The 13,525-nt window shown below is 47.9% G+C and overlaps 1 protein-coding gene across 4 annotated transcripts in view; it reads right to left on the reverse strand.

The window, feature by feature from the left end:
- LOC129826802 (probable global transcription activator SNF2L2) overlaps positions 1-13,525 on the reverse strand; it is a 165,193-nt gene that overhangs the window by 139,178 nt on the left and 12,490 nt on the right. For 3 of the 4 annotated variants that reach the window (XM_055887885.1, XM_055887881.1, XM_055887884.1), the window contains exons 5-6: positions 6,321-6,422; positions 4,751-4,997 (exon numbers count right to left, since the gene is read on the reverse strand). In XM_055887885.1, the coding sequence (XP_055743860.1) occupies positions 4,751-4,997; positions 6,321-6,422 (349 nt within the window). The remainder of the gene's footprint in view (positions 1-4,750; positions 4,998-6,320; positions 6,423-13,525) is intronic. The other variant, XM_055887886.1, reaches the window with a different exon arrangement.

Raw genomic sequence — 13,525 nt, forward strand, 5'->3', positions numbered from 1 at the left:
ATGAGGTAGTGCCCATGGGGAGAGTGGTAGGATAATGATGAGGTAGTGCCCGTGGGGAGAGTGGTAGGATGATGATGAGGTAGTGCCCATGGGGAGAGTGGTGGGATGATGATGAGGTAGTGCCCATGGGGAGAGTGGTAGGATAATGATGAGGTAGTGCCCATGGGGAGAGTGGTAGGATAATGATGAGGTAGTGCCCATGGGGGATGTGGTAGGATAATGATGAGGTAGTGCCCATGGGGGATGTGGTAGGATGATGATGAGGTAGTGCCCATGGGGAGAGTGGTAGAATAATGATGAGGTAGTGCCCGTGGGGAGAGTGGTAGGATGATGATGAGGGAGTGCCCATGGGGAGAGTGGTAGGATAATGATGAGGTAGTGCCCATGGAGAGAGTGGTAGGATGATGATGAGGTAGTGCCCGTGGGGAGAGTGGTAGGATAATGATGAGGTAGTGCCCATGGGGAGAGTGGTAGGATGATGATGAGGTAGTGCCCATGGGGAGAGTGGTAGGATAATGATGAGGTAGTGCCCATGGGGAGAGTGGTAGGATAATGATGAGGTAGTGCCCATGGAGAGAGTGGTAGGATAATGATGAGGTAGTGCCCATGGGGAGAGTGGTAGGATAATGATGAGGTAGTGCCCATGGAGAGAGTGGTAGGATAATGATGAGGTAGTGCCCGTGGGGAGAGTGGTAGGATGATGATGAGGTAGTGCCCATGGGGAGAGTGGTAGGATAATGATGAGGTAGTGCCCATGGAGAGAGTGGTAGGATAATGATGAGGTAGTGCCCATGGGGAGAGTGGTAGGATAATGATGAGGTCGTGCCCATGGGGAGAGTGGTAGGATAATGATGAGGTAGTGCCCATGGGGAGAGTGGTAGGATGATGATGAGGTAGTACCCGTGGGGAGAGTGGTAGGATAATGATGAGGTAGTGCCCGTGGGGAGAGTGGTAGGATGATGATGAGGTCGTGCCCATGGGGAGAGTGGTAGGATAATGATGAGGTAGTGCCGTGGGGAGAGTGGTAGGATAATGATGAGGTAGTGCCCATGGAGAGAGTGGTAGGATAATGATGAGGTAGTGCCCATGGGGAGAGTGGTAGGATAATGATGAGGTAGTGCCCATGGAGAGAGTGGTAGGATAATGATGAGGTAGTGCCCATGGAGAGAGTGGTAGGATAATGATGAGGTAGTGCCCATGGGGAGAGTGGTAGGATAATGATGAGGTAGTGCCCATGGAGAGAGTGGTAGGATAATGATGAGGTAGTGCCCGTGGGGAGAGTGGTAGGATGATGATGAGGTAGTGCCCATGGGGAGAGTGGTAGGATAATGATGAGGTAGTGCCCATGGGGAGAGTGGTAGGATAATGATGAGGTAGTGCCCATGGAGAGAGTGGTAGGATAATGATGAGGTAGTGCCCATGGGGAGAGTGGTAGGATAATGATGAGGTAGTGCCCATGGGGAGAGTGGTAGGATAATGATGAGGTAGTGCCCATGGGGAGAGTGGTAGGATAATGATGAGGTAGTGCCCATGGGGAGAGTGGTAGGATAATGATGAGGTAGTGCCCGTGGGGAGAGTGGTAGGATGATGATGAGGTCGTGCCCATGGGGAGAGTGGTAGGATAATGATGAGGTAGTGCCCATGGGGAGAGTGGTAGGATAATGATGAGGTAGTGCCCATGGGGAGAGTGGTAGGATAATGATGAGGTAGTGCCCATGGGGAGAGTGGTGGGATGATGATGAGGTAGTGCCCATGGGGAGAGTGGTAGGATAATGATGAGGTAGTGCCCGTGGGGAGAGTGGTAGGATGATGATGAGGTAGTGCCCATGGGGAGAGTGGTGGGATGATGATGAGGTAGTGCCCATGGGGAGAGTGGTAGGATAATGATGAGGTAGTGCCCATGGGGAGAGTGGTAGGATAATGATGAGGTAGTGCCCATGGGGGATGTGGTAGGATAATGATGAGGTAGTGCCCATGGGGGATGTGGTAGGATGATGATGAGGGAGTACCCGTGGGGAGAGTGGTAGGATAATGATGAGGTCGTGCCCATGGGGAGAGTGGTAGGATAATGATGAGGTAGTGCCCATGGGGAGAGTGGTAGGATAATGATGAGGTAGTGCCCGTGGGGAGAGTGGTAGGATGATGATGAGGTCGTGCCCATGGGGAGAGTGGTAGGATAATGATGAGGTAGTGCCCATGGGGAGAGTGGTAGGATAATGATGAGGTAGTGCCCATGGGGAGAGTGGTAGGATGATGATGAGGTAGTGCCCATGGGGAGAGTGGTAGGATAATGATGAGGTAGTGCCCGTGGGGAGAGTGGTAGGATGATGATGAGGTAGTGCCCATGGGGAGAGTGGTAGGATAATGATGAGGTAGTGCCCATGGGGAGAGTGGTAGGATAATGATGAGGTAGTGCCCATGGGGAGAGTGGTAGGATAATGATGAGGTAGTGCCCGTGGGGAGAGTGGTAGGATGATGATGAGGTCGTGCCCATGGGGAGAGTGGTAGGATAATGATGAGGTAGTGCCCATGGGGAGAGTGGTAGGATAATGATGAGGTAGTGCCCATGGGGAGAGTGGTAGGATAATGATGAGGTAGTGCCCATGGGGAGAGTGGTGGGATGATGATGAGGTAGTGCCCATGGGGAGAGTGGTAGGATAATGATGAGGTAGTGCCCGTGGGGAGAGTGGTAGGATGATGATGAGGTAGTGCCCATGGGGAGAGTGGTGGGATGATGATGAGGTAGTGCCCATGGGGAGAGTGGTAGGATAATGATGAGGTAGTGCCCATGGGGAGAGTGGTAGGATAATGATGAGGTAGTGCCCATGGGGGATGTGGTAGGATAATGATGAGGTAGTGCCCATGGGGGATGTGGTAGGATGATGATGAGGTAGTGCCCATGGGGAGAGTGGTAGAATAATGATGAGGTAGTGCCCGTGGGGAGAGTGGTAGGATGATGATGAGGGAGTGCCCATGGGGAGAGTGGTAGGATAATGATGAGGTAGTGCCCATGGAGAGAGTGGTAGGATAATGATGAGGTAGTGCCCATGGGGAGAGTGGTAGGATAATGATGAGGTAGTGCCCGTGGGGAGAGTGGTAGGATAATGATGAGGTAATGTGGGGTCCAGGCCCTGTGGTTTCTAAACAGGTCACGATTAGAGGTCAGAGGTTACCTGTACTCTCTCTCCTGCAGTATCTCTGTGGGGTCCAGGCCCTGTGGTTTCTAAACAGGTCACGATTAGAGGTCAGAGGTTACCTGTACTCTCTCTCCTGCAGTATCTCTGTGGGGTCCAGGCCCTGTGGTTTCTAAACAGGTCACGATTAGAGGTCAGAGGTTACCTGTACTCTCTCTCCTGCAGGATCTTTGTGGGGTCCAGGCCCTGTGGTTTCTAAACAGGTCACGATTAGAGGTCAGAGGTTACCTGTACTCTCTCTCCTGCAGTATCTCTGTGGGGTCCAGGCCCTGTGGTTTCTAAACAGGTCACGATTAGAGGTCAGAGGTTACCTGTACTCTCTCTCCTGCAGGATCTCTGTGGGGTCCAGGCCCTGTGGTTTCTAAACAGGTCACGATTAGAGGTCAGAGGTTACCTGTACTCTCTCTCCTGCAGGATCTCTGTGGGGTCCAGGCCCTGTGGTTTCTAAACAGGTCACGATTAGAGGTCAGAGGTTACCTGTACTCTCTCTCCTGCAGTATCTCTGTGGGGTCCAGGCCCTGTGGTTTCTAAACAGGTCACAATTAGAGGTCAGAGGTTACCTGTACTCTCTCTCCTGCAGTATCTCTGTGGGGTCCAGGCCCTGTGGTTTCTAAACAGGTCACGATTAGAGGTCAGAGGTTACCTGTACTCTCTCTCCTGCAGTATCTCTGTGGGGTCCAGGCCCTGTGGTTTCTAAACAGGTCACGATTAGAGGTCAGAGGTTACCTGTACTCTCTCTCCTGCAGTATCTCTGTGGGGTCCAGGGACTGTGGTTTCTAAACAGGTCACGATTAGAGGTCAGAGGTTACCTGTACTCTCTCTCCTGCAGTATCTCTGTGGGGTCCAGGCCCTGTGGTTTCTAAACAGGTCACGATTAGAGGTCAGAGGTTACCTGTACTCTCTCTCCTGCAGGATCTCTGTGGGGTCCAGGCCCTGTGGTTTCTAAACAGGTCCCGATTAGAGGTCAGAGGTTACCTGTACTCTCTCTCCTGCAGTATCTCTGTGGGGTCCAGGCCCTGTGGTTTCTAAACAGGTCACGATTAGAGGTCAGAGGTTACCTGTACTCTCTCTCCTGCAGTATCTCTGTGGGGTCCAGGCCCTGTGGTTTCTAAACAGGTCACGATTAGAGGTCAGAGGTTACCTGTACTCTCTCTCCTGCAGTATCTCTGTGGGGTCCAGGCCCTGTGGTTTCTAAACAGGTCACGATTAGAGGTCAGAGGTTACCTGTACTCTCTCTCCTGCAGTATCTCTGTGGGGTCCAGGCCCTGTGGTTTCTAAACAGGTCACAATTAGAGGTCAGAGGTTACCTGTACTCTCTCTCCTGCAGTATCTCTGTGGGGTCCAGGCCCTGTGGTTTCTAAACAGGTCACGATTAGAGGTCAGAGGTTACCTGTACTCTCTCTCCTGCAGTATCTCTGTGGGGTCCAGGCCCTGTGGTTTCTAAACAGGTCACGATTAGAGGTCAGAGGTTACCTGTACTCTCTCTCCTGCAGTATCTCTGTGGGGTCCAGGGACTGTGGTTTCTAAACAGGTCACGATTAGAGGTCAGAGGTTACCTGTACTCTCGCTCCTGCAGTATCTCTGTGGGGTCCAGGCCCTGTGGTTTCTGGATCGGCGTGACGCGGTTCTGTTTCTGTTGCAGTGTGATGACGGGCGACGGCTGCTGTCCCTGGGGCTGATGGGTAATAGAGGGGCCGGACATGGGTCCAGGGGGGGGGGCCGGGGGTGGGGCAGGTGAGGGTCTACCACTGGGTGGCGGAGCTAGAAGCTTCTGGGGGTTGCTGGGAGTATCACCACCTTGACCTGAAACAGGAAGAGCACAAACATCTGTGATCAATCACATTACATAAATCAATCAATTAGACTATCCAAATTAAACTGAGCCAGACTAACCTTCAGGCCAGGGTCTGGGTTAGGATTAACTGAGTCAGACTAACCTTCAGGCCAGGGTCTGGGTTAGGATTAACTGAGTCAGACTAACCTTCAAACCAGGGTTTGGGTTAGGATTAACTGAGCCAGACTAACCTTCAGGCCAGGGTCTGGGTTAGGATTAACTGAGTCAGACTAACCTTCAAACCAGGGTTTGTGTTAGGATTAACTGAGCCAGACTAACCTTCAGGCCAGGGTCTGGGTTAGGATTAACTGAGCCAGACTAACCTTCAGGCCAGGGTCTGGGTTAGGATTAACTGAGCCAGACTAACCTTCAGGCCAGGGTCTGGGTTAGGATTAACTGAGCCTGACTAACCTTCAGGCCAGGGTCTGGGTTAGGATTAACTGAGCCAGACTAACCTTCAGGCCAGGGTCTGGGTTAGGATTAACTGAGTCAGACTAACCTTCAAACCATGGTTTGTGTTAGGATTAACTGAGCCAGACTAACCTTCAAACCAGGGTTTGTGTTAGGATTAACTGAGCCAGACTAACCTTCAGACCAGGGTCTGGGTTAAGATTAACTGAGTCAGACTAACCTTCAGACCAGGGTCTGGGTTAAGATTAACTGAGTCAGACTAACCTTCAGGCCAGGGTCTGGGTTAAGATTAACTGAGTCAGACTAACCTTCAGACCAGGGTCTGGGTTAAGATTAACTGAGTCAGACTAACCTTCAGGCCAGGGTCTGGGTTAAGATTAACTGATTCAGACTAACCTTCAGGCCAGGGTCTGGGTTAAGATTAACTGAGTCAGACTAACCTTCAGACCAGGGTCTGGGTTAAGATTAACTGAGTCAGACTAACCTTCAGACCAGGGTCTGGGTTAAGATTAACTGAGTCAGACTAACCTTCAGGCCAGGTTCTGGGTTAAGATTAACTGAGTCAGACTAACCTTCAGGCCAGTGTCTGGGTTAAGATTAACTGAGTCAGACTAACCTTCAGGCCAGGGTCTGGGTTAAGATTAACTGAGTCAGACTAACCTTCAGGCCAGGGTCTGGGTTAAGATTAACTGAGTCAGACCTAACCTTCAGGCCAGGGTCTGGGTTAGGATTAACTGAGTCAGACTAACCTTCAGGCCAGGGTCTGGGTTAAGATTAACTGAGTCAGACTAACCTTCAGGCCAGGGTCTGGGTTAAGATTAACTGAGTCAGACTAACCTTCAGACCAGGGTCTGGGTTAAGATTAACTGAGTCAGACTAACCTTCAGGCCAGGGTTTGGGTCCGTGTGTCTGATTTTGTCCTGGCATAGTGATGGTGGGCCCAGGGCCTGACTGAGGTCCAGACATAGAGGACATGGGCATACCTGATAACACAACAGTTAAATAATGGCATACCTGATAACACAACAGTTAAATAATGGCATACCTGACAACACAACAGTTAAATAATGAGCATACCTGACAACACAACAGTTAAATAATGGGCATACCTGATAACACAACAGTTAAATAATGAGCATACCTGATAACACAACAGTTAAATAATGAGCATACCTGACAACACAGTTAAATAATGGGCATACCTGATAACACAACAGTTAAATAATGAGCATACCTGACAACACAACAGTTAAATAATGGGCATACCTGACAACACAACAGTTAAATAATGGGCATACCTGACAACACAACAGTTAAATAATGAGCATACCTGATAACACAACAGTTAAATAATGAGCATACCTGACAACACAGTTAAATAATGGGCATACCTGATAACACAACAGTTAAATAATGAGCATACCTGACAACACAACAGTTAAATAATGGGCATACCTGACAACACAACAGTTAAATAATGGGCATACCTGACAACACAACAGTTAAATAATGAGCATACCTGATAACACAACAGTTAAATAATGAGCATACCTGACAACACAACAGTTAAATAATGAGCATACCTGACAACACAACAGTTAAATAATGAGCATACCTGATAACACAACAGTTAAATAATGAGCATACCTGATAACACAACAGTTAAATAATGAGCATACCTGACAACACAACAGTTAAATAATGAGCATACCTGATAACACAACAATTAAATAATGAGCATACCTGACAACACAACAGTTAAATAATGAGCATAACTTGCAACTAAGAGTTTGACAATGTCATTATGTCAACACCACTTGTTAAAACAGTTAGATGATGGATGACAAGTAAATAGATTCCAAGGCCCAATACAAAATCGACCAGTCCCCTGGATCATCGACCAGTCCCCTAGATCATCGACCAGTCCCCTGGATCATCGACCAGTCCCCTGGATCATCGACCAGTCCCCTAGATCATCGACCAGTCCCCTGGATCATCGACCAGTCCCCTAGATCATCGACCAGTCCCCTAGATCATCGACCAGTCCCCTGGATCATCGACCAGTCCCCTGGATCATCGACCAGTCCCCTGGATCATCGACCAGTCCCCTGGATCATCGACCAGTCCCCTGGATCATCGACCAGTCCCCTGGATCATCGACCAGTCCCCTGGATCATCGACCAGTCCCCTGGATCATCGACCAGTCCCCTGGATCATCGACCAGTCCCCTGGATCATCGACCAGTCCCCTAGATCATCGACCAGTCCCCTGGATCATCGACCAGTCCCCTGGATCATCGACCAGTCCCCTAGATCATCGACCAGTCCCCTGGATCATCGACCAGTCCCCTAGATCAGACCAGTCCCCTATATCCTACACCCTATGCACTTGGATCCTCATAGCTACCCCAAACAATGTTTTCCACTAGCGCAACAGCAGATTACGGACTAATATTCAGCCGGCAACGTTTTCCACTTAAAATGGAAAGTGGAAAAAGGCTACTTCTAGGCTACTTTTCAGGCACCTGTCAATCACAAAGCGAGCGATGACAGGGAAACTGCTGGTTTGACAGTCTTCTGTTGTCCCGCCTCCCAGGAAACTGTGGGCATTGTGGTTGGCTAATTTCTTTACACAGAGGAAAGGGAGAGCATGATGCTCCTTCACTGTCTCTGTGAGTGAGTTTCAGGGCTCGACAGTGTGACCATTTTACTCACATATGTGCCTAAAAACAGATCTGTGTGAACTGAAAAGTTAATTATGAGTACTTGTGAGTTGTGATTTACAGCAACAACAAAAAAATCATGCAGGAGCTATTTTCTAAGTATTTTATTTCATAGCTGGTAGCTAATCACACAAATACACTACATTACCAAGAGTATGTGGACACATGCTCGTCGAACATCTCATTCCACTGATGATTAGGCCTGGCTCGCAGTCGGCATCCAATTCATTCCAAAGGTGTTCGATGGGGTTGAGGTCAGAGCTCTGTGCAGGCCAGTCAAGTTCTTCCACACCAATCTCGACAAACCATTTCTGTATGGACATCGCTTTGGGCACAGGGGCATTGTCATGCTGAAACAGGAAAGGGCCTTCCCCAAACTGTTGTCACAAAGTTGGAAGCACAGAATTGTCCAGAATGTCATTGTATTCTGTAGCGTTAAGATTTCCCTTCACTGGAACTAAGGGGCCCGAACCATGAAAAACAGCCCCAGCGCATTATTCCTCCTCCACCAAACTTTACAGTTGGTACTCTGCATTGGGGCAGGTAGCATTATCCTGGCATCCGCCAAACCCAGATTCATCTGTCGGACTGCCAGATGGTGAAGCGTGATTCATCACTCCAGAGATCGTGTTTCCACTGCTCCAGAGTTCAATGTCTGTGAGCTTTACACCAGTCCAGCTGACGCTTGGCATTGCACATGGTGATCTTAGGCTTGTGTGCGGTCGCTCGGCCATGGAAATTAATTTCACGAAGCTCCCGACTAACAGTTGTTGTGCTGGCGTTGCTTCTAGAGGCAGTTTGGAACTCGGTAGTGAGTGTTGCAACCGAGGACAGATGATTTTTACGCGCTGTGCTTCAACACTCGGCGGTCCTGTTCTGTGAGCTTGTGTGGTCTACCACTTCACGACTAAGCCGTTGTTGCTCCTAGACGTTTCCATTTCCCAATAACAGCACTTACAGTTGACCGGGGCATCTCTAGAAGAGCAGAAATGTGATGAACTGACTTGTTGGAAAGGTGGTATCCTATGACGATGCCACGGTGAAAGTCACCAAGCTTTTCAGTAAGGCCATTCTACTGCCAATGTTTGTCTGTGGAGATTGCATGGCTGTGTGCTCGATTGTATAGACCTGTCAGCAACGGGTCTGGCTGAAATAGCAGAACCGACAAATTATAAGGGGTGTCCACATACTTTTTTATATACACTACTGGTCAAAAGATTTAGAACACCTACTCATTCAAGGGTTTTTCTACATTGTAGAATAATAGTGAAGACATCAACACTATGAAATAACACATGGAATAATTTAGTGATCAAAAAATTGTTAAACAAATCAAAATAGATTTTCCATTTCAGATTCTTCAAATAGCCACCCTTTGCCTTGATGACAGCTTTGCACACTCTTGCACGCAGTCACCAATGATTGCATTCCACAACATCACACTGCCATCATTAGGCTAGCTAAAAAGTTTGTTTGCAAAGTTAGGCTGAAACGTTGAGCCACCAGCTCCTCCTTGGTTGGTTTTTCAACCGGGGTGATGTTGGAAGGTAGGTCTGGTGTGTCAACTTTGAAGTCTGGGTCTTTGTATATGATCTGCCTATCTCCCCGCCTCGACAGCCGTGCTGGTCCAATCAGGTTCTAAAGTTGAAGGTCTTCTGTTCAGACACTCTGCTCTACCCAGTCCTTGGCCTGTTGGAAATACTCCACACGGCTTCTGGATCTACTGAAAGATGGGTAACAGAATAACAAAACAAAAACTAGATTAATCTTTCCTTGCATCCTCCATTATTGGTGGAGGCATGAGTGGAGGAACATTAGGTATCCTCTTTGAAAAGGGTGTGAAATAGAACAGAGATCAAATCTGAGACAGTATGATTGATTATCCTCATGTAATACACCCCCCCCTTGGTTTGTGCTGTGGTGGAGATCTTTGTGGGCTATACTCGGCCTTGTCCCAGGATTGTAAGTTGGTGGTTGAAGTTATCCCTCTAGTGGTGTGGGGGCTGTGCTTTGGCAAAGTGGGTGGGGTTATATCCTTCCTGTTTGGCCCTGTCCGGGGGTATCATCGGATGGGGCCACAGTGTCTCCTGACCCCTCCTGTCTCAGCCTCCAGTATTTATGCTGCAGTAGTTTATGTGTCGGGGGCTAGGGTCAGTTAGTTATATCTGGAGTACTTCTCCTGTCTTATCCGGTGTCCTGTGTGAATTTAAGTATGCTCTCTAATTCTCTCCTTCTTTCTCTCTCTCGGAGGACCTGAGCCCTAGGACCATGCGTCAGGACTACCTGGCATGATGACTCCTTGCTGTCCCCAGTCCACCTGGCCTTGCTGCTGGTCCAGTTTCAACTGTTCTGCCTGCGGCTATGGAACCCTGACCTGTTCACCGGACGTGCTACCTGTCCCAGACCTGCTGTTTTCAACTCTCTAGAGACCGCAGGAGCGGTAGAGATACTCTGAATGATCGGCTATGAAAAGCCAACTGACATTTACTCCTGAGGTGCTGACTTGCTGCACCCTCGATAACTACTGTGATTATTATTATTTGACCATGCTGGTCATTTATGAACATTTGAACATCTTGGCCATGTTCTGTTATAATCTCCACCCGGCACAGCCAGAAGAGGACTGGCCACCCCTCAGAGCCTGGTTCCTCTCTAGGTTTCTTCCTAGGTTCTGGCCTTTCTAGGGAGTTTTTCCTAGCCACCGTGCTTCTGCACCTGCATTGCTTGCTGCTTGGGGTTTTAGGCCGGGTTTCTGTACAGCACTTCGAGATATTAGCTGATGTACGAAGGGCTATATAAAATAAACTTGATTTGATGTCTGTTCCACCATCCCTCTCCTTCTTCCATTCCCTCCCAGGCAGGGAGAAACAGAAAGAGTGATTGGTGATGTTGGCTGCTATAGAACAGTCAGTCATTACATGAGCTGATATTCCAAATGTTTTAATGTAAATAATGTAATGGTTGGGCGAGTTTGTTGTCATTACAACTACTGCACCAGCTAGGACCAGAGACATATACTATATTATGGCTCTGACTAGGGCTGAGTTCTACTCCTGGACCAGTTAGGACCAGAGACATATTCTGTATTATGGCTCTGACTAGGGCTGAGTTCTACTCCTGGACCAGCTAGGACCAGAGATATATTCTGTATTATGGATCTGACTAGGGCTGAGTTCTACTCCTGGACCAGAGACATATTCTGTATTATGGCTCTGACTAGGGCTGAGTTCTACTCCTGGACCAGAGACATATTCTGTATTATGGCTCTGACTAGGGCTGAGTTCTACTCCTGGACCAGAGACATATTCTGTATTATGGCTCTGACTAGGGCTGAGTTCTACTCCTGGACCAGAGACATATTCTGTATTATGGCTCTGACTAGGGCTGAGTTCTACTTCTGGACCAGTTAGGACCAGAGACATATACTATATTATGGCTCTGACTAGGGCTGAGTTCTACTCCTGGACCAGGTAGGACCAGAGACATATTCTGTATTATGGCTCTGACTAGGGCTGAGTTCTACTCCTGGACCAGTTAGGACCAGAGACATATTCTGTATTATGGCTCTGACTAGGGCTGAGTTCTACTCCTGGACCTTAACTAGGGCAAGTCATTTTATGCAATCAATAGAACTACAGAAACTATGATGCCTATAATGACATCACAGTGTGATATACTAGTTCTCATCAGTAACATTATAATGAAAAAGGGAACTGCATCACAAAGGTAAACAAACCAGTCAGTAAGACAGGATAACGTTAGCGTTACAGTAGTAGCTAAGCTAAAAACACCACCAACTAGTTCAGGGAATGGCTAACAAATAACGTTACCGTTACAGTAGTAGCTACGCTAAAAACACCACCAACTAGTTCAGGGATTGGCTAACAAATAACGTTACCGTTACAGTAGTAGCTAAGCTAAAAACACCACCAACTAGTTCAGGGAATGGCTAACAAATAACATTAGAAATTACTTTGTGGTGACTAGCTACAGGTGGTAGCAACTTAGCTAGCTAGCAAACATACCTTGAATGGTTGGAGCTTTCCCGTCCATGGTGGAAAGACGGAGGGTACAGAATCCGGTTTAAACCGGTCCCCACTGTAGTCACTAGCCACAAAGTGATCACTGGACATGGTCAACCGCAGCTGGTGAATGACTTCAGGCGTCGTATCGACGCCATAAGCAGGATGTCGGATGGCCTGCAGCCATACCTGACAAAGCTCCATCGCGGTCAGGAAGAGTGGAAATGTGTAGTATATTTGTATCTGACTGGAACATTATTGCACCCGGGTACAATGCACTTCATATTGGCCAACGTCACTCAGCTACTCAACTACTAATCTTTTTCGCCTAGACTTACTTTACTTCAGAGATTACTAACCGCTAGCCTAGCTAGCCTTACTTTACTTCAGAGATGACTAACCGCTAGCCTAGCTAGCCTTACTTTACTTCAGAGATGACTAACCACTAGCCTAGCTAGCCTTACTTTACTTCAGAGATGACTAACCGCAAGCCTAGCTAGCCTTACTTTACTTCAGAGATTACTAATCGCTAGCCTAGCTAGCCTTACTTTACTGCAGAGATGACTAATCGCTAGCCTAGCTAGCCTTACTTTACTGCAGAGATTACTATTCGCTAGCCTAGCTAGCCTTACTTTACTTCAGAGATTACTAATCGCTAGCCTAGCTAGCCTTACTTTACTGCAGAGATTACTATTCGCTAGCCTAGCTAGCCTTACTTTACTTCAGAGATTACTAACTGCTAGCCTAGCTAGCCTTACTTTACTTCAGAGATTACTAACTGCTAGCCTAGCTAGCCTTACTTTACTTCAGAGATTACTAATCGCTAGCCTTACTTTACTTCAGAGATTACTAATCGCTAGCCTAGCTAGCCTTACTTTACTTCAGAGATTACTAATCGCTAGCCTAGCTAGCCTTACTTTACTTCAGAGATTACTAACTGCTAGCCTAGCTAGCCTTACTTTACTTCAGAGATTACTAATCGCTAGCCTTACTTTACTTCAGAGATTACTAATCGCTAGCCTAGCTAGCCTTACTTTACTTCAGAGATTACTAATCGCTAGCCTAGCTAGCCTTACTTTACTTCAGAGATGACTAACCGCTAGCCTAGCTAGCCTTACTTTACTTCAGAGATTACTAATCGCTAGCCTAGCTAGCCTTACTTTACTTCAGAGATTACTAATCGCTAGCCTAGCTAGCCTTACTTTACTTCAGAGATTACTAATCGCTAGCCTAGCTAGCCTTACTTTACTTCAGAGATGACTAACCGCTAGCCTAGCTAGCCTTACTTTACTTCAGAGATTACTAACCGCTAGCCTAGCTAGCCTTACTTCAGAGATTACTA

Source organism: Salvelinus fontinalis, chromosome 28 (assembly GCF_029448725.1).
Source record: "Salvelinus fontinalis isolate EN_2023a chromosome 28, ASM2944872v1, whole genome shotgun sequence".
Classification (NCBI taxonomy): Eukaryota; Metazoa; Chordata; class Actinopteri; order Salmoniformes; family Salmonidae; genus Salvelinus; species Salvelinus fontinalis.